The sequence below is a fragment of the Mytilus trossulus genome, chromosome 7 (genome assembly GCF_036588685.1).
Source record: "Mytilus trossulus isolate FHL-02 chromosome 7, PNRI_Mtr1.1.1.hap1, whole genome shotgun sequence".
Taxonomy (NCBI): Eukaryota; Metazoa; Mollusca; class Bivalvia; order Mytilida; family Mytilidae; genus Mytilus; species Mytilus trossulus.
Genome location: NC_086379.1, coordinates 72,372,746 through 72,396,187, shown reverse-complemented (window position 1 = coordinate 72,396,187; position 23,442 = coordinate 72,372,746). Strand labels below are relative to the sequence as shown.

General features: G+C 32.0%; 1 protein-coding gene across 12 annotated transcripts; it reads left to right on the top strand.

The window, feature by feature from the left end:
• The first annotated feature begins 148 nt into the window (after positions 1–148).
• LOC134725747 (clusterin-associated protein 1-like) lies at positions 149–21,569 on the top strand. 12 transcript variants are annotated; one of them, XR_010108588.1, is made up of 13 exons: positions 149–281; positions 2,362–2,473; positions 2,878–2,962; positions 3,600–3,782; positions 5,352–5,447; positions 6,084–6,167; positions 6,430–6,563; positions 7,603–7,744; positions 9,645–9,750; positions 13,205–13,291; positions 13,540–13,556; positions 19,204–19,265; positions 20,702–20,723. XR_010108588.1 is itself a non-coding variant. In XM_063589808.1 (13 exons), the coding sequence occupies exons 1-13, from the start codon at positions 188–190 to the stop codon at positions 20,858–20,860; spliced, it is 1,353 nt and encodes a 450-aa protein (XP_063445878.1). In that variant the 5' UTR covers positions 149–187; the 3' UTR covers positions 20,861–21,569. The 12 variants fall into 12 exon arrangements, 9 of the variants coding, with proteins under 9 accessions (XP_063445878.1, XP_063445875.1, XP_063445877.1 ...); XR_010108589.1 differs by having other exon boundaries at positions 9,645–9,744; positions 20,702–20,722; XR_010108590.1 differs by having other exon boundaries at positions 9,645–9,735; positions 20,702–20,720.
• The last annotated feature ends 1,873 nt before the right edge of the window (positions 21,570–23,442 follow it).

The following is a 23,442-nucleotide window of genomic DNA, read 5'->3' as shown; positions in this document are numbered from 1 at the left end:
AACTCTTTACTTAATTAATATTTGAGATATTTTACAGTATCTAACTCAGTACAAATTGAAATGAATGTGAAAGAAAATTAAATGATAAAAATTAACAACATAAAAGAGGTTATAGAATTTATATTTTGATAACAGCACAACTAGACAGGAGTTAACAAAAATATTTTGCCGGAAATTATTACTGCGCATGCCTAAATTCTTTTGGCTTTCCTCGCAACAGAACAGAAACTCAAGTCCAGTACAAATTAAGTCCAGCACCATGTCTTACCGAGATCTAAGAAGTATATACTCTACTGTATTGTCAAAACATAAAACTCCATTATTGCAATATAAGCAAAATAACATCTGTGCTGAGAGGACTTTTTTTTTATCATCATGACACAATTTGACATGCCACTGCCAGTTTCAATGGAAATAATTCTATAAAAGATACATACACTTACTTCGGTACCTAGTTTAGTAATTTCGACGTCTGGTCTGATTTTGACCTGGTTGGCTAGGCACCCATGATTAACATTTAACCTACTTTTTTCCAGTAAAGTATTGACGACATTTTAGCCATATTCATCACTCCAGGTTTGAGGGAGGGTAGGAGGGGTCTTGATCCCGAATTCCCGTGGTTAAAAACACAAAATCCTGAGGTCCTGAAATTCGAAAAAAGAATTCCCAGATCCAGAAAGGACAATCCCGAAATCTCGAGCTTAAAAACACCCGATCCCTGAGTCCCGATAACGGTCTTATCCCCCCCTCACGTTTGTGTTGAATATTGAAGGCCAGCGGCTTCATAGCGCTATATAGATTTTATGACTATTCAAGGTGTAGCTAGCCTTACTTCTACATAGATATTGATAGAGCTAGACTAGCTACTCGTTCAGTACACAAAAATCTATGTAGCCACTAGGATATGATTGAATGCAACCCTGGTGTATTTTTTCAATTTTGTCACAGATTCACACTCAAAAGAAGTTCCAAACTTTGTTATAAACAATGTCATACTATCTGTTTCACCTGCTGAAACTTTTTTTTAGAAGAACTTCTATTTCATGAAAATTGCACAATAGACCACTTTTGAGTTCATCCGTCATCGGAAAAACATGTCAATTATACGCACCTTTATGATGTCATTTAACATATAGAAGGGGTCGCCTGTATCCCTGCACTATTTACGTTCATCAAGCGTCTTTGTGATCGTCATTGTGCAGGATAAACTAGAAATAATGGTTGTTCTGTAGGTACTTAATGACAATTCCCTAATGACAGCAATGGTAATTGTCAAATTTGAGAATTCAATTTGCAGAATAAATGCACAAATGACGTTCACTAAAATCAGAGTTTTTGATGGAAATGCATCGAACTCGAAAGTTGTCTATTTGCTGTTAAACACGTCATACAAAATTGTTGCAGGAAAAAAAAACAATTTGAATTACATTCATGATTACATTTGTATTGTTTATTCATTTGTTTGGATTAAACAACAGCTGGATTAAAGTCTTATTTGTTAAATTTAAATTCTTTAAATAATTAACCATAAAAAAACAACTTAAATTTGTCTGGAGTCACGATTTTCAAAATTTTAAATTCAAAAAGATGCATTAAGTTTGAAATTGTTTGTATAAACTGAAAACTATCATTTTAAAGGAAAAGTTTAAAAGTAATCTGAATTCAACATCATTTCATTGCTCCAAGGACATAATCCGACATATAATTAACATATGTCCATCTTTGCCCTTGTCCAGGTCATGGAGACTAAAATAATAAATTACGAATAGATAGCAATAAAATATCTTCTTACTGTTGTATTCACTAAGACTAGTCCCTGGAGGCCTTCAAAAATCCTTAGTGAAAAGCCTGAAAAGTACTTGGACCACTTGGCCACCAATGCCCCTAAATATATATATATATATATACGTATCTAATAATTTGGGTTACAATACAGATTAAAGATATCATATGAATAATATTGACAAATATTTGGGCTAAACAAATGGCCTTCTTCATTTGTTCTTGTTAATTAAATATAGATTAAATACGGAATCTGGCATTAAGCAATACTCATTACTTTGATGACATGGCTGAAAAGTTACACTTCCAAAAATATTAAAATGTAGTGGTATATTTGTGGAATGTTAATAAAATAAGAAAGGAGCTTCTTCAAGATAATGAAAAAGCATTAGAAAAAAAAGTAACATACAGATGTATTTTACTGATAAAGGTTTTTTTTTTTAGCATTTTTACACTGACCAAAGCATCCACATGCAAGACACTGGAATCTGTAAACAGATTTTATTTTTAACATGTAAACATTCCTATTCTTGAAATCATTTATGAACTGGTTATAAGACTGTGCTTGTTTGATTTCAGATTTTACAGAAATGATGAGAGCACTTGGCTATCCAAGACTTATTTCAATGGAAAACTTCAGAAATCCTAATTTTCCATTGGTTGCAGAGGTGTTGAAGTGGCTTGTAAAGAGGTAGGGGTTTTAACAGAGACAAAATCAGAAATCTAAGGAAACCATTAATTTCTGGCAAATGAATTAAAAGAATTCAAAATGTATGCTTCCTAGAAAGATGCAATGAGTATTTAGTAAAGATTTAAAAGTGTTGATTTTATGATTCATGTTTAAAATAACTGATATGTTATGCTACATTTATACAGTTCCTGAAAAAAAAAACTAAATTCCTCTTGGCTGAAATGTAAAGTTTGAAGTGATGAATCAACACTTCTTGGTTTATTAATAAAGCAAATAAACATGATAAAACCGATAACAATGATTGTATGATTTACAGGTATGATCCATCAGCTGACGTAATAGGTACATATTAATAAAGCAAATAAACATGATAAAACAGATAACAATGATTGTATGATTTACAGGTATGATCCATCAGCTGACGTAATAGGTGATACAGACACAGAACAAGACAGAGTTATATTTATAAAGACTATTGCAGAGTTTATGGTATGTATTCAACTCTTTGCACTTAAGGTTTTGACAAAATCATATTTTAGTGGCTGTATTATTTTTTTATGAGTAAAACGATATTCTAAAGTTCTAACAATGAGGACAAATGATTTATTTATTTATTGCGGACGTAGGTTAAGGTTGATCTTGTCCATCTGACTCAGTTTAAGCTAAAGTATTTCAAACATGATGAAGAAATTAGAAAAATACCTTATGATAGATCATTGCCATAACTGTTATTATTTAAGTTTCAACTCATATAAATATCAGGCTAGATGCACTGGCTAATGTTGTCTTTCTGAGTATATCTTTTCCAGACAAAGCTTTTAAAAAAAATTCTGAGGCACCTACACTACAGCTTAGTTGGATTTTGCTTTGTCCACAGTGGGAGTGGCACCTGGTGGGAAAAATTTCTAGCTTCTAAACATTTGAAAATCTAAGCACTTAAAATTACCAGTTAAAGTTTGAAGACAATTTTTTTCAATTATTCTCTCTTTTACTTAAAATCAATTCTTTAATGAATATAAAAAGTAGGAATATGTTTTTGTCCAATCAATAAAAAAATACAACTTACTAGTAGATTTCACCTGCTAACTAATTTAAGCTTACAAAATTATATTGCTTTATTATTCAGGCAACCAAAGCTCACATAAAACTAAACACAAAGAAACTGTATCAGTCTGATGGATATGCAGTCAAAGAACTTCTCAAAGTGACATCTGTATTGTATAATGCCATGAAAACTAATACATCTAATCAGGCAGACAGTAATGAGGACTCAGATGTGTCAGCATTGTCATTTGATATTACATCCAGGGTAAGTCATTTGATATTACAATAGTTCACGTTAAATTCTAGATTTTGATTGGCTAATACAAGGGAGACAATATACTCTATCTATCCCATGACTGAGGGGGAGACAATTTACTCTATCTATCCCATGGCTGAGGGGGAGACAATTTACTCTATCTATCCCATGGCTGAGGGGGAGACAATTTACTCTATCTATCCCATGGCTGAGGGGGAGACAATTTACTCTATCTATCCCATGGCTGAGGGGGAGACAATTTACTCTATCTATCCCATGACTGAGGGGGAGACAATTTACTCTATCTATCCCATGGCTGAGCGGGAGAAAATTTTTTTGTATTGGCACCCTCTGGTGAAGACCAATCAAAAATCGATAATCTAAATGATAAAGAATTGAATTCAAGTAATAAAAGACAATGCTTAAGTTCTTCCTTTTGACACAGAACTTTTTTGTTCACTGTCAAATTAAAAAAAATAACATCCTGCTTATCTTCTGATGATTTTCAAATACCTTCAACTTGTTAAGTTCATGACATCATAGTAAAAATAATTTGAATTTTAAATTCACCTGTAAAAGACAATAATGAAAGGACATTCAGTAGGATACATTAAATAACACATAGCTGAGAGGGTGATAGTGCAGATTCTAATGCAATTATTTTGTAACAATTGTTCTGATTGGATGACAGCAAGCGTAAAATTCTCTATCTCCTTGTCTGTAACTAAGGAAGCCGATATTTTGAATTTCGGAATATATTGACATGTTATTTCTACAATAATAAACAAAAAACTCACTTGTTGCGCCTAAAAATCTTCTATTTATCAAATTTTATTACATTCTGAAGCGGAACAGAAGCCAGAAAACGCCCGGTGTTTATGTTTGACGCCGAAAGCTTACCTATGACGTCACCTAGTGTAGGGACCAAAGAAGATAACATTTTTTCGCAGAATTTTCTTTTATGAAGATTTTACACTGAAATAATGATTGAAATTTAATCATAAACTTGTTTTGCATTAGAATAGAGATAACTGTATTGTATTTGAAGCTTTTCGGACGTCCATCGGTAGTTTTACTGTTGCAAATACCCGTTTACCTGTCTCCGCTCTGCGTCGCCAGGTAAACTAAATTTGCGACAGTAAAACTACAGATGGACGTCCTTAAAGCTTCAAATACAATACAGTTATCTCTTAATTGTTACCCATAAAAAAAGCATTGTAAACCTTTGCATTGCCTCAGTGGACAATGTTTTCTCTGGGTAACAATGTGCTCTATCACCCTCTCAGCTATGTGTTATTTATATATTACATTCAGGGTGAGACATTCACATCCAGGATGAGTCATGTGACATTACATTAGGGGTAACTATTTTATATTACATTTAAGGTAAGTCATACTTTAGCATGACTGAAACAATGTTTTACTAATAAATTCGATGCTGTCTTAAAAAGCATATACTGGCTTCTTGAAGAATATTTTAGATAATATACTATCCATTTTGTTCCAGTAGATATGTAGATAATATTTGATAGAAAACTAGTCTAACACATTATTGATGTTGTTTATTTATTTGAACAGATTGGAGATTTAAAGGAGGCCAGGAGACTTGCTTCAGAGATCACATCCAAGGGGTCTACGTTGTATGATTTGTTGGGAAGAGAAGTGGATTTAAGGGTAAGTTATTGGTACATTCAAGTGATATGCTTTTGATATCTGGATAATACAACTATCTATATATAGATCAGACATTTTTATGATAAAGCTATCTATACTTTTTACCTGATATGGCACAACAGCTTGATATATTTTCAATGAAGAAGTACTTACTGAATGGTAAAATTGAACTATAGGTTCCTGACTTGGGATCTGGAACATACAGATTGGTGAGATGAAGCATGTTTGTGAACAATAAACCCTCCCCTTACCTGTAACGGTGCTTTAACAGTACAACATTGTAATGAACATTGAAAATTGCTTGACTCATCAGATTGATAAAAGCACAAAAACAAAAAATAATTATCAATCAGTATTTCTCAATCTAGTTTGGTATATGCATGTATATATGATATGCATCACTGCAAAGCATGCTCTTGTGCTTAGCTAATTGTATAAAATATAAGTGGGGACAGAATGTAGGACCATAGGCGTTAATAACTAGATAGAAGCATGCTCTTGTGCTTAGCTAATTGTATAAAATATAAGTGGGTATAGGACATAGGACCGTAGGTGTTAATAACTAGATGCAAAATATGTTAAATATTCAACTTGTTAAAATGATACAACACTTAATGTTACACTATCTGTTTACAGGAACAAAGATCAATAGTTATAGCCAAGTCATTAGAAATAAATGAAGTGGAGAGAGGAATGTCTGATTCAATAAAGGCAGTAGAGGTTAGTTTACAGACATCACAGAATACTTAGAAATCTGGTGATAGAAATCAGTACAATATATTACTTTATACATTAAAAAATACTAGTTCTAAGCAATTAAAATGTCATAATAGTGATTCTTTTGTAATGTACAACTTCTGGTTAACTTTTCCTGGTACAAACAAAATATGGAGAAATATTTTATTTAGAACAAGCAAAAACATGTATATGCTATCATGCACACCACACAAATTTTACTGTTAGCATTTAAATATGTTATCAGAATGAAGTAAAGAAAACTATGATGATGTTAGACAATGTAGCATCTGATGAAGCTAACTTGGAGGCAAAGATAGAGAAAAAGAGGAATGAACTAGAAAGAAATAATAAAAGATTACAGACATTGCAGAGTGTAAGGTAAGATGGATTATAGGCAAATATTGAGAGAATGAATGGAATGAATAATAATTAGTACAGATTAAAATTGAAATATATGGGGTGTTTGTCACAGGGACTAAAGCTTGATAATGCTAAAAACCTTTAATCCGTTACATGTGATAGTGTGATAATATGTCCAGCATTGAACTGTGGCCAGAGTCTACCGGAAAAGTAAATACATATATATAAAGAGACATCACACATCTTCAATCAATGCCTATTCACTAAATAACAATTAATATTAAGACAAAACAATAGATTAACCACTGACAATGTTCCAGGCTTGAATCATTATAGAAAAGAAGATGTGGTATGATTGCCAATGAGACTACTTTCCACAAGAGACCAAATGATACAGAAATTAACAACTATATGTCACTGTATGGCCTTCAACAATGAGCAAAATCCATACTGCATAGTCAGCTATAAAAGGCACAGAAAAGACAATGTAAAACATTTCAAACAAGAAAACTAACCGCCTTCTATATATATAAAAAATGAACGAAAATCAAATATTTAATAACACATAAATAAACGACAACAACTGAATTACAGGCTGATTTCTTGGGATAGGCACATACATACACAATGTGGCAGGGTTAAAAATGTTAGCGGGATCCCAATCCTCCTCTAACCTGGGACAGTGGTATAACAGTACACCATAAGAACATGCACATTAACATCTCAGTCCTTTTTGTTCTGATCTTGCTCAGTGGAATTACCAAATTTACCCGGAAGAATAAAACCTGAAATTCTCAGGGTATCAGAAAAAAAGTATTTAACTCTAAAATGGAGTATACAGAACAGCAGGGGAAATTGACAACCATATAACCGTCTCGGTTTTTTAATCCGCCATTTTCCAAAAATTATGAAACATAAGGACTGCAAATTAGAATATATTATATTAAAAACTGCAGACATAGTTAGAGAAAAAGTTGAGAAACATATTATCAAAGGAAACTACATGATTAGTCATCTGATTTTTGTATTGTCATTTCCATTGTTTTTACTTTTTCAGGCCAGCCTACATGGATGAGTATGAAAAGTTGGAAGAAGATTTACAAAAACTCTATGAAACCTACGTACTTAAATTTAGAAATTTGTCCCACTTAGAGGCACAGTTAGAAGATTTCTACAGATCTGAACAGGATAAATTTGAGGTAAACTGTATGAATAAATAAAAGCAAAACTTTTATACCAGAAAGGGATGTGGTATTCTATAAGATTTGAATAAATGTAGGCATTGTGTAATGCTTTAGGATTCACATATTTTGTACCAAGCATTCTATCCATCAAATACTTATGAATATGTATTTCTATTGATTTTAAACTACATTTAAAAAAAAATCATTTACAGATATTGTTTACTGAAAGATTTCTGATAACTTAATATAATCAGCCAGATACTTTTTGTCGAGCCTTCGACTTTAGTCGAAAAAGCGAGACTAAGCGATCCTACATTCCGTCGTCGGCGGCGGCGGCGTCCACAAATATTCACTCTGTGGTTAAAGTTTTTGAAATTTTAATAACTTTCTTAAACTAAACTGGATTTCTACTACCAAACTTGGACAGATGCTTGTTTATGATCATAAGATAGTATCCAGAAGTAAATTTTGTAAAAATAGAATTCCATTTTTTCCATATTTTACTTGTAAATGGCCTTAGTTTTTCTGCCGGGAAACATTACATTCACTCTGTGGTTCAAGTTTTTAAAATTTTAATAACTTTCTTAAACTAAACTGGATTTCTACCAAACTTGGACAGAAGCTTGTTTATGATCATAAGATAGTATCCAGAAGTAAATTTTGTAAAAATAGAATTCCACTTTTTCCATATTTTACTTGTAAATGGACTTAGTTTTTCTGCCGCGAAACATTACATTCACTCTGTGGTTCAAGTTTTTAAAATTTTAATAACTTTCTTAAACTAAACTGGATTTCTACCAAACTTGGACAGAAGCTTGTTTATGATCATAAGATAGTATCCAGAAGTAAATTTTGTAAAAATAAAATTCCACTTTTTCCATTTTTTACTTGTAAATGGACTTAGTTTTTCTGCCGGGAAACATTACATTCACTCTGTGGTTAAAGTTTTTAAAATTTTAATAACTTTCTTAAACAAAACTGGATTTCTACCAAACTTGGACAGAAGCTTGTTTATGATCATAAGATAGTATCCAGAAGTAAATTTTGTAAAAATACAATTCCATTTTTTCCATATTTTACTTGTAAATGGACTTAGATTTTCTGCTGGGAAACATTACATTCACTCTGTGGTTAAAGTTTTTAAAATTTTATTAACTTTCTTAAACTATCCTGGGTTTGTACCAAAATTGGACAGAAGCTTATTTATGATCATAAGATAGTATCCAGAAGTAAATTTTGTAAAAAAATAAATCCATTTATCCCATATTTTACTTTTAAATGGACTTAGTTTTTCTGCGGGGAAACATTACATTCACTCTGTGGTTAAAGTTTTTAAAATTTTAATAACTTTCTTAAACTATCCTGGGTTTGTACCAAAATTGGACAGAAGCTTATTTATGATCATAAGATAGTATCCAGAAGTAAATTTTGTAAAAAAAAATCCACTTTCTCGGTATTTTACGCTTAAATGGACTTAGATTTTCTTCCAGTTAACATTACATACCTGTAAAGTCTGCAGTTAAAGTTTATAAAGCATTTATTAGAATAATAAACTATGCTGGATTTTACCAAACTTGGACAGAAGCTTCTTACAATCAAAAGATTGTATCAAAAGGAATATTTTTATTGATTTTTTTCCTCATTTTTGTTGAGCCTGCAATTTACAGCAAAAGTAGGCGAGACACTGGGTTCCGCGGAACCCTTACAAATTTTTTGTGTCATCTACATGGAATTATTGGCATTGGTTGTCACAGATTTTTTTGAATTAAATTTCATTTATTTTCTAGACTATTATTAAAATAAAGCCTTCACACAAACAACGAATAAAATTACTGTTTTTTGGTATATGATTCTGACATTTTAAATTTAAGACTTCTTACATATTTAAATTAAGAACTTCATGATTCTTTGACAGGAAACTGAAGAAAAACTGAAACAAATGGCAGAAAGATTGAAAACTGAGGAAAAAATACGAGATAATATACCACATCAGGAAGAAGTTGCAGGTATGAATGGTAATGGTAACTATAAAAAATTAGAACTTATATTCATAATTCTACATTAGGCCACACCAATTTAATTTCTTGTTCTACGGATTTTTGGACTCCAAAATATGGGGCGAGCAAGCGATTTGAAAATTTTAATAAAAAATATTTAATTTCCAAATTTTTGAGGCGAAGCCTGAAAAGTAAAGGCGAGCGATTATACATTTTTTTTGTAAACATGGAAAAGTGAATTTTGATAATATTAAAACTTGATTTATCACTTGTACGTTGACATTTTTTTAATTTCTGATGTATTTTTTGCCCTGTTCACCAAGAAATAGTTAAATCTGGTCTATGTGTGTGTGACTGACAATGAGACAGTTCTCCGTTCAAGTCATAATCAGTTTTGGGGCAACCCCTTAATGTTATAGATATCCCTTTTACATGTTTTATGAGGGATCAATATAAGTTATAACATATTTGTTTGTATAAAAGAGCTCATATTTTCTCAAAGAACTATATATCTATCTGGTATTAAATGGTCAAAACATGTCCAAGAATTTTGTAATATTCCTGGACTTTAACCATGTTAACACATTTACTATAACAGTTTAATATTATTCAAAATAAGTGGACCCCTCTTTAAGAAAAAGTTGTTTAAAATATGATGCAACTCTCCTCTTTTTGAGTACAAAATTTTAAGTTTTCAAAGGTTTTGTATAGAAGAACTATACAAATCCTTGGTATTTCTATTTTCTTTTCTACATCAATAAAATGACCCCTTATCTGAGGGAGGGTTGTTCTCAACCTGATTATAACAAACACAGGTCAAAGTACGGCCTTTTACACAGGGCTTTGATACAGACAAAACAGCAAGCTATTAAGGACCCCAAAATTATTAGCGTACACAATTCGAACAGGAAAACCAACGGTCTAATTTATATATATATCCAAACAGGAAAATACCAAATTATGAACAACATCAACAAACGATAACTGCTGAACGACAGGCCCCTGAATCATTCAGGACAGGTGCATAAACATGCAGTGGCTATAGATAGTTTTGTTTCGCCAGCATACAATATAATTGCAGTTGAAGGCAAATCCTTCAGAAGTTCTTGAACTTCTTCGTACTTTATTCTAACATCGAACATGTTTTGATAGGGAATATAAGTAAGGGGGAAAGAAACCAATTGTTTGTTCTTTATAGGTATTTCCACGCTGTTATAAATTTATTTCAGAGCACTCAGTCCCTCTTTGGATAAATAGGTTTCATGCTGAAACAAATATTCTCACAGATATTTACACCTTGTGATGGGGTGATTTTATGTTAAAAGTCTTTATATACAGGTTAGACTGTGATTGTAAAACAAATGTTGATATCTTTTTTATTATATTTACAAAAACAACGGTGCGGGAAATGGACATGATTACATTTCCGGATGCAGAAAGCGGGAATATAAAAAAAAATGAAAAAATTCTGTTTTGAAAAAATAGGTGCGGGCGGGTCCGTCGAACAAGGAATCGAATTGGTGTGGCCTTAAAACATTATCTTTTTTTGCAAAGTATCTGTTCCTAGTGTCTGCTGCTGAAGACCATACTCAACCCTTTAATGGTTTACTTTTGAATTGGATGGAGAGTTGTCTGATTGGCACTCACACCACATCTTCTTATATCTATATCCCAATAGGCTATATAGGCAAACCACAGAATAAACATGTTAGCTAAGAACTGAAAATTAGGTTATACGAGTTTCTAATACTATGTTCCTAATTTTGTCATTTTTTTTAAAAGGGAGACGGATTTATATAAGTTTTTCTTGTTTCCGAATCCCTGTATTTCATATTGTATAATTATATTTTGTGCACTTCTTGAAATAAAATATTGTTTAAACTATTTGCCAGTTCCGGGAATTGACCCGGGAATTGGAGACCTTTTTTTTTAGTTGTCTCCCTTATTAGGGACATTAATTTAATTTACAATGGAGAGCTAGCAGAAAGAGCAAATTTATCTGAGCATAATGTGAGTAATCTACAAGGTTTTAAAATCATTTAATTACATTAATTTGTTGTTTAGCTAAATACTTTTGACATCAGAAGTTTTTTTTCATGAAAAATTAGTTAAACTGCAGATGCATCACTTTCAATTCATCATGCTTTGCATTGGCAAAAGGCAATTTTTTCTGGTATGGAACCAGTCTACAATTGACAAAGGGAAGTAATTTGTTTAAAAGTGTGTAATTACAGAATCAATTTGGGAATTAGCAAATGGACTATTAAGCTTGGAAGACATATTGGTAATTTTGAAAAATAATATAGGAAAATTTAAATCTTTTAACAAGCAGACTATTGACAGTTTTTTTTATAAAAGAACATATAATGTGGTTGTTGAATGACATACCTGTCAACCTCTGAAAATGAAAAGTCAGGTCATGACCTGCATTGAGAAAAAAAATCTCAGGTCATAACGCGTACGACATTTTGCGGGCTCAATTGAAGAAAAAAAATATGTTTACATATAATTTATATAGTCAATATGTATATGAAACAGTTAGAACATGTATACAAGTTTATTTCAGACTATTGTTATATTCCATAGAAGCAGACTTGGCATTCTTTAAAAGAACTGCACTTGGTTTCAGTTCATAGCAATGCAAATGTGTATTCATTTTACAAGAAAGAAGAGCACACAGTGTATCCTTATTAAGATCAGCACTAAACTCTGTAGCTATTTTCTTTACTAAAGAAAATGCCCTCTCACTGTCTGCATTGCTGTTTGGCAAAACCAGTAATGTTTTAGCAAGTTTTGACAAAACAAAAAATCTTGTCTTGTTAAGAAAAATGTCATGCAACTTGGACATTTCTCCCCAAAATGTACCAATGTCAGTTTCAGGGGAAGTGCAAAGTGGAAGTTCATCTAATGGGGTCAACTGATAGTCACTGAACTCATCTTGTAGCTTGTTGAAAATATCGTTACGTAGCTCAGGTAAACAAGTCCTACATTTTGACTTTTGGTTACATTGAAAAAGACCGATAAAACCGAAGGTCGTATTACTTCTAAATACCGGAAACAATTCCGGTCAGAAATCCAGGTGAAACGGGTAATGTTAGAAATTCCCGGGACCCGCCGGGTAAAGAAAAACTCCCGGGTGAGAGGTGAAAATAACGGGTGTCACCCGCAAAAAACGGGTGAGTTGACAGGTATGGAATGATAATACTACTGTTGCATGTTAAATGGTTGTAAACAGTATTAGGCAGTCCCTTATCAGGTTCAAGATTTTGGCCACATCAGCTTGAAGCTTACTCCACATGATAATTATAAGATTAAGTTTTTTATTGCATTTTCATTGTTCACATTACATAGAAATGGGATAGTGAGAGCAAAGGATACTGTCCTCTGAATACATATTGGTGTTTTCTTTTTAGCTTTGTTCCATATTTTCAACATATTGTGGACATGTAAATACTAGAAATGTTTGTTGTTTTGATAGATGATAGTGAGGAAAGTGATGACGATGATTTAGATGATGACGAGGATGATGATGATGAACAGCGACAGATGAGACAAAGGCCTGATGGTAATTACTTCTCCTTTTTTTTTTATGTTGGTTAAACTTACTTAAAGATAAGATAGGTTTGTTAGCTGAATTCCAAACATATTTCCCATTTGAAGATATATTGTTTTCATTTCCTTATTGTATATTAAGTCCTGCAGTTGTCTGATAATTTTTTTCTAAATGATTTTGATTAATAGATGAGTTTGTGATTGGCATGCCTTTATTGATATGTTTTCTTGCTTTATTTATTTATATGAAAAATCTTCTAGGTAAATTGAGCAGTTGAGTAAGCCTCGTTATTTACTGTTTTTACAATTTTATACTTCATTTATTCCATTTACTTTTCATTTGTCATTCATTTATTTTATTGATTCAACTGTTTTAGATAAGAAAACTAAAAAAGTCAATGTCTCAAAAAGAAAAGGTATTGAGTGTTTAACTTCACACAATGTCATCCATGTGTACACTTGTAATCTTCAAATAACAAGTCATAGGGTTAATTTATGGGCTGTCCATATAAACATCATATATGTTATACACAATAACATTATGTGTAGACAGTTGGTTTCTGGTCGATATAGCTAAATTGTCCAATTTACCATAAAATCAATAGAGATCAGGTAAATTGGACTTTTGCATTGTAAGAAAATTTTATTACTCTAAATTTTGTCCTGAATATGCATGAACTATTTGCAACAGAATATAACACAAACAACAATCAATTTATTTTACATTATTGCCTATGAACATATGCCAACTTAAAAACAATCAAGTGAATTATAAGTTGTGTTCCATTATTTTCATATTTTGTTCTATTCCATTGAATCTTCCAAATTTTATATTGGAAACCACTGATTTGTACTTTTTGGCATGAATAAAATTAAGAGATTACAATAAATGACATGCAAAATTTACAATATATATATATTAAATGGACACAGGGATGTTCTTAATTGACACATCTAAATATAACTTGACGGGTGCTCGTCCAATGCAGACATTTGTGACACCAATGACATCACCATCATTTTTATTTTGACAGAGCACAATCTTGTTTATTAACATACATGCCAGTTTATGAATAAGAATTATTTCTGTTTGTAAAGTTTCATTGGAGAGTGCATAACATTAGTTCAGGGAATATATCATTTAACATTTACAATCTGATACATCAGTCAACGTATATTTTTCCACCAAACAGAAGATCCACTGGGATCTTTGTTATAAACAATGTCATAATATCTATTCCTGTTGGAACAAATATTCCATACCATTCAGTCTGTTAGGAACATATACTGTAATATTTATTCTTGTGGAAATAATATTCCAGAATATTTTTTCCTTATGGAACTTTTATTATGAAGGAACTTCTATTCTTTAAAAGTATGTCAACCTATAGTTAGATTTTGGTGACAAAATGTCATGCCATATAAAAAATAATTTAGGTTTTAAAAAATGGTTATGAAACTTTATGTTACAGGAATGTTTTCAAAATAAAGCAAATGATATCCTGAATTTGATCTTAAACCTTAGGAAAATAGGGAAAAGTAAAGATGTAATAATGTCAGACCTTATTGTATTGCAATTTCTGCTTAAAAGGAATCAGCTTGTTTATGAGATTCAGAGAAACTCTTGCCCTTCCAAATCAGAGAATAATTATCATTGATATTTGAATTAAACTGAGAAAAAATAAGGTGCATTCAATATACAAGAGAACAAATGAATCAGTATGACATTTGCGCCGATTTTGAAAATTTTCATTCTTTCATTTGCGCTGATTTCATTTTTTCATTTGCGCCGATTTTTTTATTTGCTCCTAATTAGATTTACAGGTAAATCAATACTTGTACATGTACTGTACTATACCATTCGTACAATTTGGTTCTAAATGTTTTTCATTTATGGTTAAGATAATTTTGATTCATATTTTTCTGCAACTTCATTGTAACATGATGGGCATATTGCGCACAGAAACGAACCGAGGACACAATTCTTTAATCATCAAGGGCCATACATATCGGAAGATAAGTGTCCTGGAATATAACAACATATCTTACCAATGTACCATAAAACTGTGTAAAGCTAGGGTCAACACAGGTTTTATTGTCAAAACACAGATCGAGCATAAATATGTTGCAGATGTCCGAAAGACAGAGGCTAAACTACATGTACGGTTACGGTCAGGGAAAATGTCTGGAGATGTATCTTGCAGGCCTTCTTTCACCTCCCCACTGTGAGCAGGGGACAACAGTTATATACATGTTATGATTGACAATTCATAAATTTGTACAAGTGGCTAATGGAAGAGGTCTATAATGTTAAATGAAAAATAACATGACTTGGATGGAGAGTTCTCTCATTGGCACTCATATCACATCTTCTTATATCTATTCACCTGTAATTTACCTGTAAAAAATCGGCGCAAATGTAAGAAAATATCGGCGCAAATGAAAGAAAAAATTGGCGCAAATGCAAAACGCCGATTCAATTTCCAATAGAGAGAAATAGAATGCATTGGCTGTTTTAAGAGTACAGAACAATGCTTTTAGTGTATAAGAATACAAAAGATTACATTACAGAATTAAATCTTAAATAAGGAAATATTTTAGAATATGAGTTTCTATCAAAACTCTTTAGAAAAATCTGAGAGAAAAAAAACACAATTGAACTTCAAATAATATGTTTTGGCTACTCTTCACGCATTTCTCAATAGTAAAAGACCCTTTCACTAATTTTAATTTGACTTTATCTTTAGATATGGAATTAAAAAAAAATTGATACTCGGATGCAGTTTAATGAGTTCTTAATGCATATGTAATATCATTAAAATCTGAAATATTGCCCACTTATGTATACTTATGTATCTTTGATAAGAGCAAAACATATATATTGTGTTCTTTATGAACATACAATGAACACATACTACAAGTGTAATAAAATAAAATAAATAAATATATATTTTATTTGAGTGTCACACATCGATTGATACAGTACATATATACAAGTAAATTAAGTAAAATCTTTAAAATTCAATCAATGCCCAGCCAAACATTTGACTTATGTACTGCTTTAGTTGTATGATACAAAGATACCAAATACAGTTTGTATTTTGAAGGTTTTGATATACCAGAAGACCCAGGTACAGTGAACACCTAGATTTCAGTCTATATATATATATATATGTTACTTTAGTCCTATTAAGGTTTCTGTCTGTTCTTAATGTTGTCAGAGTTCACACTCCTATTTTCATGGCAAAAAATATTTGGCTATTGGGACAAAATATATATTTTTTGTGTTTGACTTTTATATAGACTTATACCCCATCTGATTTCTAAAAACAATATTCTTTTTTCCTGAATCTAAGCTTAGGTACTTTAACAAAACAATGCAGACCTTATTTCATATTTATCTCGGAATGGACAGAAATAGAGAATCTGATAGGAAGTAGTTTTTAAATTACATTATACATTGGATACAGTATATAGTCAGGGCAGCTAGATAGAAAATGTTCATGTATAAATGTATAAATATAATATGAAGATTCTAATCATTTTAGGCTAGACCACTATTTATCCTGCAATCAATCATTTTATACTCATTTTAAATAAAAATATACAAAAACCTATGTGAGGAGTTCATTCTTATCTTTTATGAGTGAACACTTACAGTAATATTTAAATAAATGCTTACATCACTTTTTTTTTTAGATTTTCACCCTTGATTTGTGTCTGTAATGCATCCAATTACCTAAGACATGAAAGTGTTAAAATTAACATTTAAGCACCAGTATTGAATTGCAGGATAAAAAGAATATACTAAAAGCATTGCTGGAAAATGTCAAATTTATTTATACTCATTATGAATCAGGAGAAAACAAGACTTTCTGAAGCTTACATTTCTACCTTTTGCTGATGCTTATTGTATATAAATACATTTTATATTTCCCAACAGTTAGAAACTACAAGCATGATTGTATTTGGAGAGATCTTCAGTATATATACATTTATTTATGTAACACATTTATTTGCTTTTTTTTTTTATTATTATAAATGGATGCTACAGATCAATACACTATCACTAATGATAAGTTCTATCTAACCACAGTACAGAAAAGAAGAAAAGCTTTTTACTAAAAAGGAGTCTAGATTTAGTCAAAAGTTCCTTAACTTCTGATTTTACTGTGCTTTTTATATATTTTATTTTTGTTGCATGAAATTGTTTTAACCTTTGAATATGTATGAGGTGATATGATGAGCCATATTTTATTAAACTTGTTAGCTCACATGGTAACATTCTACCATGCCATTTGTCCAGGGCTCCTTATTCTGACTACTAGCTTCCCAACCACAATCCTGGAAAAAGGACCTAATACCAATTTCATAGTATGTCTATTTACCTTGCAGGATAATGGACCAATGGTTCATCCACACTTAACCTTTTATGTTTTATATTACCTGCAATAAAATGTTAACAGATTTTGAAAGGCAGAATGTTTAAAATGTCGAAGTTTTCTTTAGAAAATAGGCCCAGCATAATATTTAAACATGTTTCAGAATGCCTTCAATTTTTCAACATACAAATTATGTGATTAGTTTTCTTCAAATTTGATTGATGTCAGCTTAACATATTTTGTGCCCTTGACTAATTGGTCTATTATTTTGTCTCGCCTGCAACCAGAATATGTAACACAGGGATGCTAATTCTGCTGTTTGTATAATGATGAATATGAGACATTTCAGCATGAGTACTTTTGTTAAACAATTCTCTGTCAACATTCAGTGTATCAGAAGAGTCTTTTTAATGTAATTTTATAGTTGTGCTAGCTGTTGTAACTGATTATCGGTATATATCACTCAAATAATTAAGATCATCTACTAGTAAGTTATTTGAGATATCAATTAAAGGTCTTTTCGGGATAAGGCAAGACAATAGTTGGTTCTAGGATACATTTGTTCTTTCAAATTAAGTTGTTAGATATTTAGAATATTTATGGCACATTTCTAAAAACTTACACTCTTAACTCTTTGCTAAGATATAAAATAAAATATTATTTCACATCTATGAAAGGTTCATATTTAAGGTAGCACAATACAAAGATTTTATAACTCCAACTCCCAAGTTTTAAAATACTGTAACTTTCTTAATAATGCTTGAAAATTTATGAAAGTGGTAGTTTTGGATAGCTTACAGATTACTCTTTCAAATTAATGCAATGTTAGTATTACGCAACAATTATGTAACCAATTATAATGTTAACTGTGTCTAAAATATTTTTCACCAAATTTCCACTTTTAAATGAAATTAGCGTCTGCATAGGTATCCCTAGAGGGTTGATTTTATTATATGTTGTTCCTATGGCCATTATCTACAAAAGGGTGTCTCAGATTTCAGATAGAATGTAAAGAACTAATTTTACACCTAATTAAACATTATCTTCTTTTATGTGGTTAGGATGTTTACACTAATTAGAGATTTATGAGAGAATGGAACACCATAGAGACAATCTGAGACACCCTTTTGAAGCCCATGATGTGTTGATTAAGATTTCGTTAAAATGTTTTTTATTATTGTCTATGCATTCATAAGAAAGTTACAGAATTCAAAGGTTAGTGATTGGAAGTAAAAAAATCTTTGTATTGTGCTACCTTTATCAAAACTGTGCAAGTGATTGTACTAACACTAAGAATAGATCTGTTTTGGTCAATATGAAGTCTTCAACAATAGTGGGAAACTGGCCATTCAATATGTCTAGCTCTAAAGCACCTGGATTCTTCAAAAGCTTTACTAGTTCTTTGTCATCTGTGAAACAGATATCATTATTAAGTGTTGTTCCTGACTGATAAATTATCTTTAATACTACATTAAGTTTTAATCAATTTTCCCATGTTATTTTTTGGTTTATTGGATAAAAATCATGTTATCTTATTTTTCAGCTGCAGCAGGGGAAAGAAAACAGAGGGTTATGGGTAATATGATGGGGAATATTAGTGAAGAGGTTAGTATGATAAATCAGAGGGTTATGGGTAATATGAAGGGGAATCATTGGCGGATCCAGAAATTTTCATAAGTGGGGGCCCACTGACTGCCTAAGAGGGGGCCTGCTCCAGTCACAGTTCAGTGATTCCCTATATAAGCCCCCCCCCCCTCGAAATCGGCCTCTGAATATTAGTGAAGAGGTCAGTATTATTATCAATCATCATATACACAACTGGCCTATTACAATGTCGTGAATCGATCTTTCTGATTTTCACGAACCCAATGTAGACAAAGTGGCATTAACCCTTACCATGCGGAATTGTTTTCAGAAAATGTCTAATTTTCGTTTATTTGCAAAAATATACAAATTATATGCAAATGAGCTGTTGCTGTAGCATATTGATTTCTTTAAATCTAATATAGGTGATCATGGGGTGGGGTGTTCGGGGTGAGGAGGCGGAATATTTTTGGGCGTGAATTTGCCCCAAAGTGGGTCATCAGGTGCAAAAAGCGTCAATTTTGCCGATTTTTCCTCCCTTCTCTTGACCCAGAAGACCCAGGGTTGCTTGTTAAGGTATCCAGCTGTAGCCTGCGTGTAGAGTGGACCCTAGTGAACAAATTGACCCCAACAGTTGTTAGGTCGGAGTGAATCTGATCTTGGTTCAGCAATCTTCAAAAGGTCATTTGAACCCAAAACACCCAATTTCACGATTTTTGCCGATTTTTGACTTCAAGTGGACCCAAAACCGGAAGTAGTTGTTTCCTTTGCGTATTTCAATAATAATAATGATCAGTAGCCGTGGGTTTGCACTATCTTTGCCAGTTTTATGCCTCTGAACTTCTTGTGCAAGATACAGATGTGAAGCCTACCCCTCCAGAAAACCCAGTTTTAGCCAATTTCAATTTTCCAAGTCCGTATTTGTGCTCAAAATGCGAGTTTTACATGAGAAACGTGAATATGGATAGCCTCAGGTTGACGGAACATGCATAACTATTAAACTAAGTATCATAAAGTGGACTTTTAAAAGTATGGAACGCCATTGGAGCCAAATAATGGTTATTAGGGTCCGCCCATCAAATGACGGTCACCGCATGGTAAGGGTTAAGTATTTCTTTCAACCATCCTTTCTTCTGTTCTATGTTGTTTCCACACTCTAATTAAGTATTCTGCATCCAAAAATTATAAAACTCTCACACAAGGCTAAGAACCAAAAACTAGCAAGCATAATTTGGGCAGTGTGTAATTCACTTTGTTGGATTCAGTTGTTTATATAGAGCAGCATTCATTGCTGCTTTAGTGTCATTTTATTATTTTACATGGACACTTTGAGTTTTAATGATATTACAAAGTACAAATGTACTCTGAAAGTTGGAAATACAATTTGTCTCATTGACATATGCATCACATCTCCTTTAAAACGTATTAAATGTGGTATTTTTTTTCTCATTTTACAGGATAGTGATTCTGACGATGATGATGATGACGATGAAGATGATTCCGAAATAGATTTAGATGCTGATGATCAGGAGGATAGCGGAGATGATGTTGTAGCCCCTCCTAATCCTCGTAAACGACAACCACCACAACCAGAAGATAGTGATAATGATTTCTAGTTGTCTTTGACTTATATAAATTAATACAGCAAACATATGTGATATTGTATGGTACGGGATTTAAAGGCAAAAATACACTTCATTTTTCAAGGAAAATTTTTAATTTTTCAGTTCTTTTGTTGATAGTTTTTTTGATATCTGATACTGAATAAAAGTGTGTCGTCATGAAGTTTAAATTGACCTGAGAAAAGTAATGAATTATTTTGTATGGCCTGACTAAAAATATTTAAATCTAAAGCCTCTGGTAAAGGAAATTGCATTCCATTACCGTACATATTTTCATGGCTGGCCATGTTTAATACATAATGAAATAGTGTTATGGTGAATTTCTGACAAATCTTAATTGTTGTTTCAAAACAAGGAATGATATAGCACATGCATTTACAAAGAATTTAAACAATATATTGAAAATTATAAGAGAAATCTATAATATCATCTGTTCTTTCATTTTCTTGCATTTTAGAAAAATAAATCTAGTTTAGTATATAAAGTTCTTGAAAATGAATATTTTTTACAAAATATTCAATAGCTATTGTGAAGATAACTGTTGAAAAATACCAAGTAATATATAAAAAAAATAATTATATATAATGTTAATGAATGAATGGATTTGAAAAAAAAGAAGAAACATATTATTTATTAGATGGTCTTTATTATTTATTTCTTGTGTATGTTATTTTAATGTAACTATTACATTATTTTCAAACAAGTCTTGTTATTTTATATTGATGAACATCTCAAAGTTTATTGTTCGTAACATTGGTTATTGTCCTGTTTGTCTATTGACTCATGGATTAATTTGTCTTTTAATTTGTTTGCCCTTCTTCAGTTTGTTAAGGCAGATAGACATGAGATAAAATTGAAAATGGAAATTGGGAAAGCTTCAAATGGGTCTGCAAAACTGCGAGCAAATTCCACACCTGATGCATTCTTCAGCTGGATCTAAACAAAAATGTGTACTATTTCAGTGATAATAGACATCATACTCAACTCTGAAATATATAAAAGAAACATAAATTTAATTCATACAAGACTAACAAAGGCTAGTGGCTCCTGACTTGAGACAGGTGCAAAAAATGTGGATGGGTTAAACACGTGCTTTGTAAAGAATATTACCATAAAAGATTTGATATTACATCAGCCTTATTGAGAACATTAGTTATTGTCCCCCAGACTTTGGATTGTAATTGTTTCACATTTTATAATTATGCAGCTAACATTATGGTATTGGTTTTGCTTGTTGTTGAAAGCTGTAGTTCCTTTGGTATTTTATGAGTACCCAAAAGTTGTCAAATTGGCAATCATACAATTTTATTTATTATGCTCCCAGAAAAATATCTTGTAGCATTAAGTACTGAGTTTATCTCTGTGTTTATAAAAAGAATGGTTTCAAGAAAGTTACTTCATTAACCCTTGCTCCTTTTTGTCAAGCCTGATACTTTTGTCCTAAAAAGCTCGACATAGGGATAGTGATGCGGCTAAGGCGGCTTAAGCTAACTTCTTAAAAGCTTTAAAGACCTGGATGCTTCATACTTTGTATAGGGTGCCTCATGTTATGAAATTTCCATCATGTCCAATGTTCTTGACCTCATTTTCATGGTTCAGTGAGTACTTGAAAAAAAAAGTTAAGATTTTACCTGGAATGAGTGGAAAACCTGTATGAATGAATGGGAAGTCTTTAAGATTGAGTGGGAAACCTGTAGGAATGAATGGGAAACATGTAGGAATAAGTAGTAAACCTGTAACAGGCTTCCAACTCATTCCTACATGTTTTCCACTAAACCTACAGGTTAACCACTCATTCCTTCATGTTTCCAAATCATTCCTACACGTTCCCATTTATTCCTACAGGTTTCCATTTATTCCTGCAGGTTTACTTCTCATTCTTACAGGTTTCTAACTCATTCGTATAGATTTTCCCACCTTCCTACATATTCCCTATTCATTCTTACAGGGTTCACATCCATTCCTACCGGTTGACCGCTCATTAAGAAAGGTTTACCACTCTTTGCTACGCGTTTCCATTTCATTCATACATTTTTCCATTCATCCCTACAGGTTTCTTATTAATTCCTACAAGTTTCCCATTAATTTCTAATGATTCCTAATCATTTCTACAGGTTTCCCACTCATACGTTGATGTTTCCCACTTATTCCTGCTGGTTTTCCCCTCATTCCTGAAGGTTTAACACTCATTCCTACAGGTTTCCATTCATTCCTACAGGTTTTCCACTCATTCAGACAGGTTTTTAGCTCACCTGGCCCGAATGGCCAAGTGAGCTTTTCTCATCACTTGGCGTCCGGCGTCTTCGTTAACTTTTACAAAAATCTTCTCCTCAAAAACTACTGGGCCAAATTAAATCAAACTTGGACACAATCATCATTGGGGTATCTAGTTTAAAAAATGTGTGGCGTGACTCGTCAAACAAACCAAGATGGCCGCCATGGCTAAAAATAGAACATAGGGGTAAAATGCAGTTTTTGGCTTATAACTCAAAAACCAAAGCATTTAGAGCAAATCTGACATGGGGTTAAATTGTTAATCAGGTCAAGATCTATCTGCCCTGAAATTTTCAGATGAA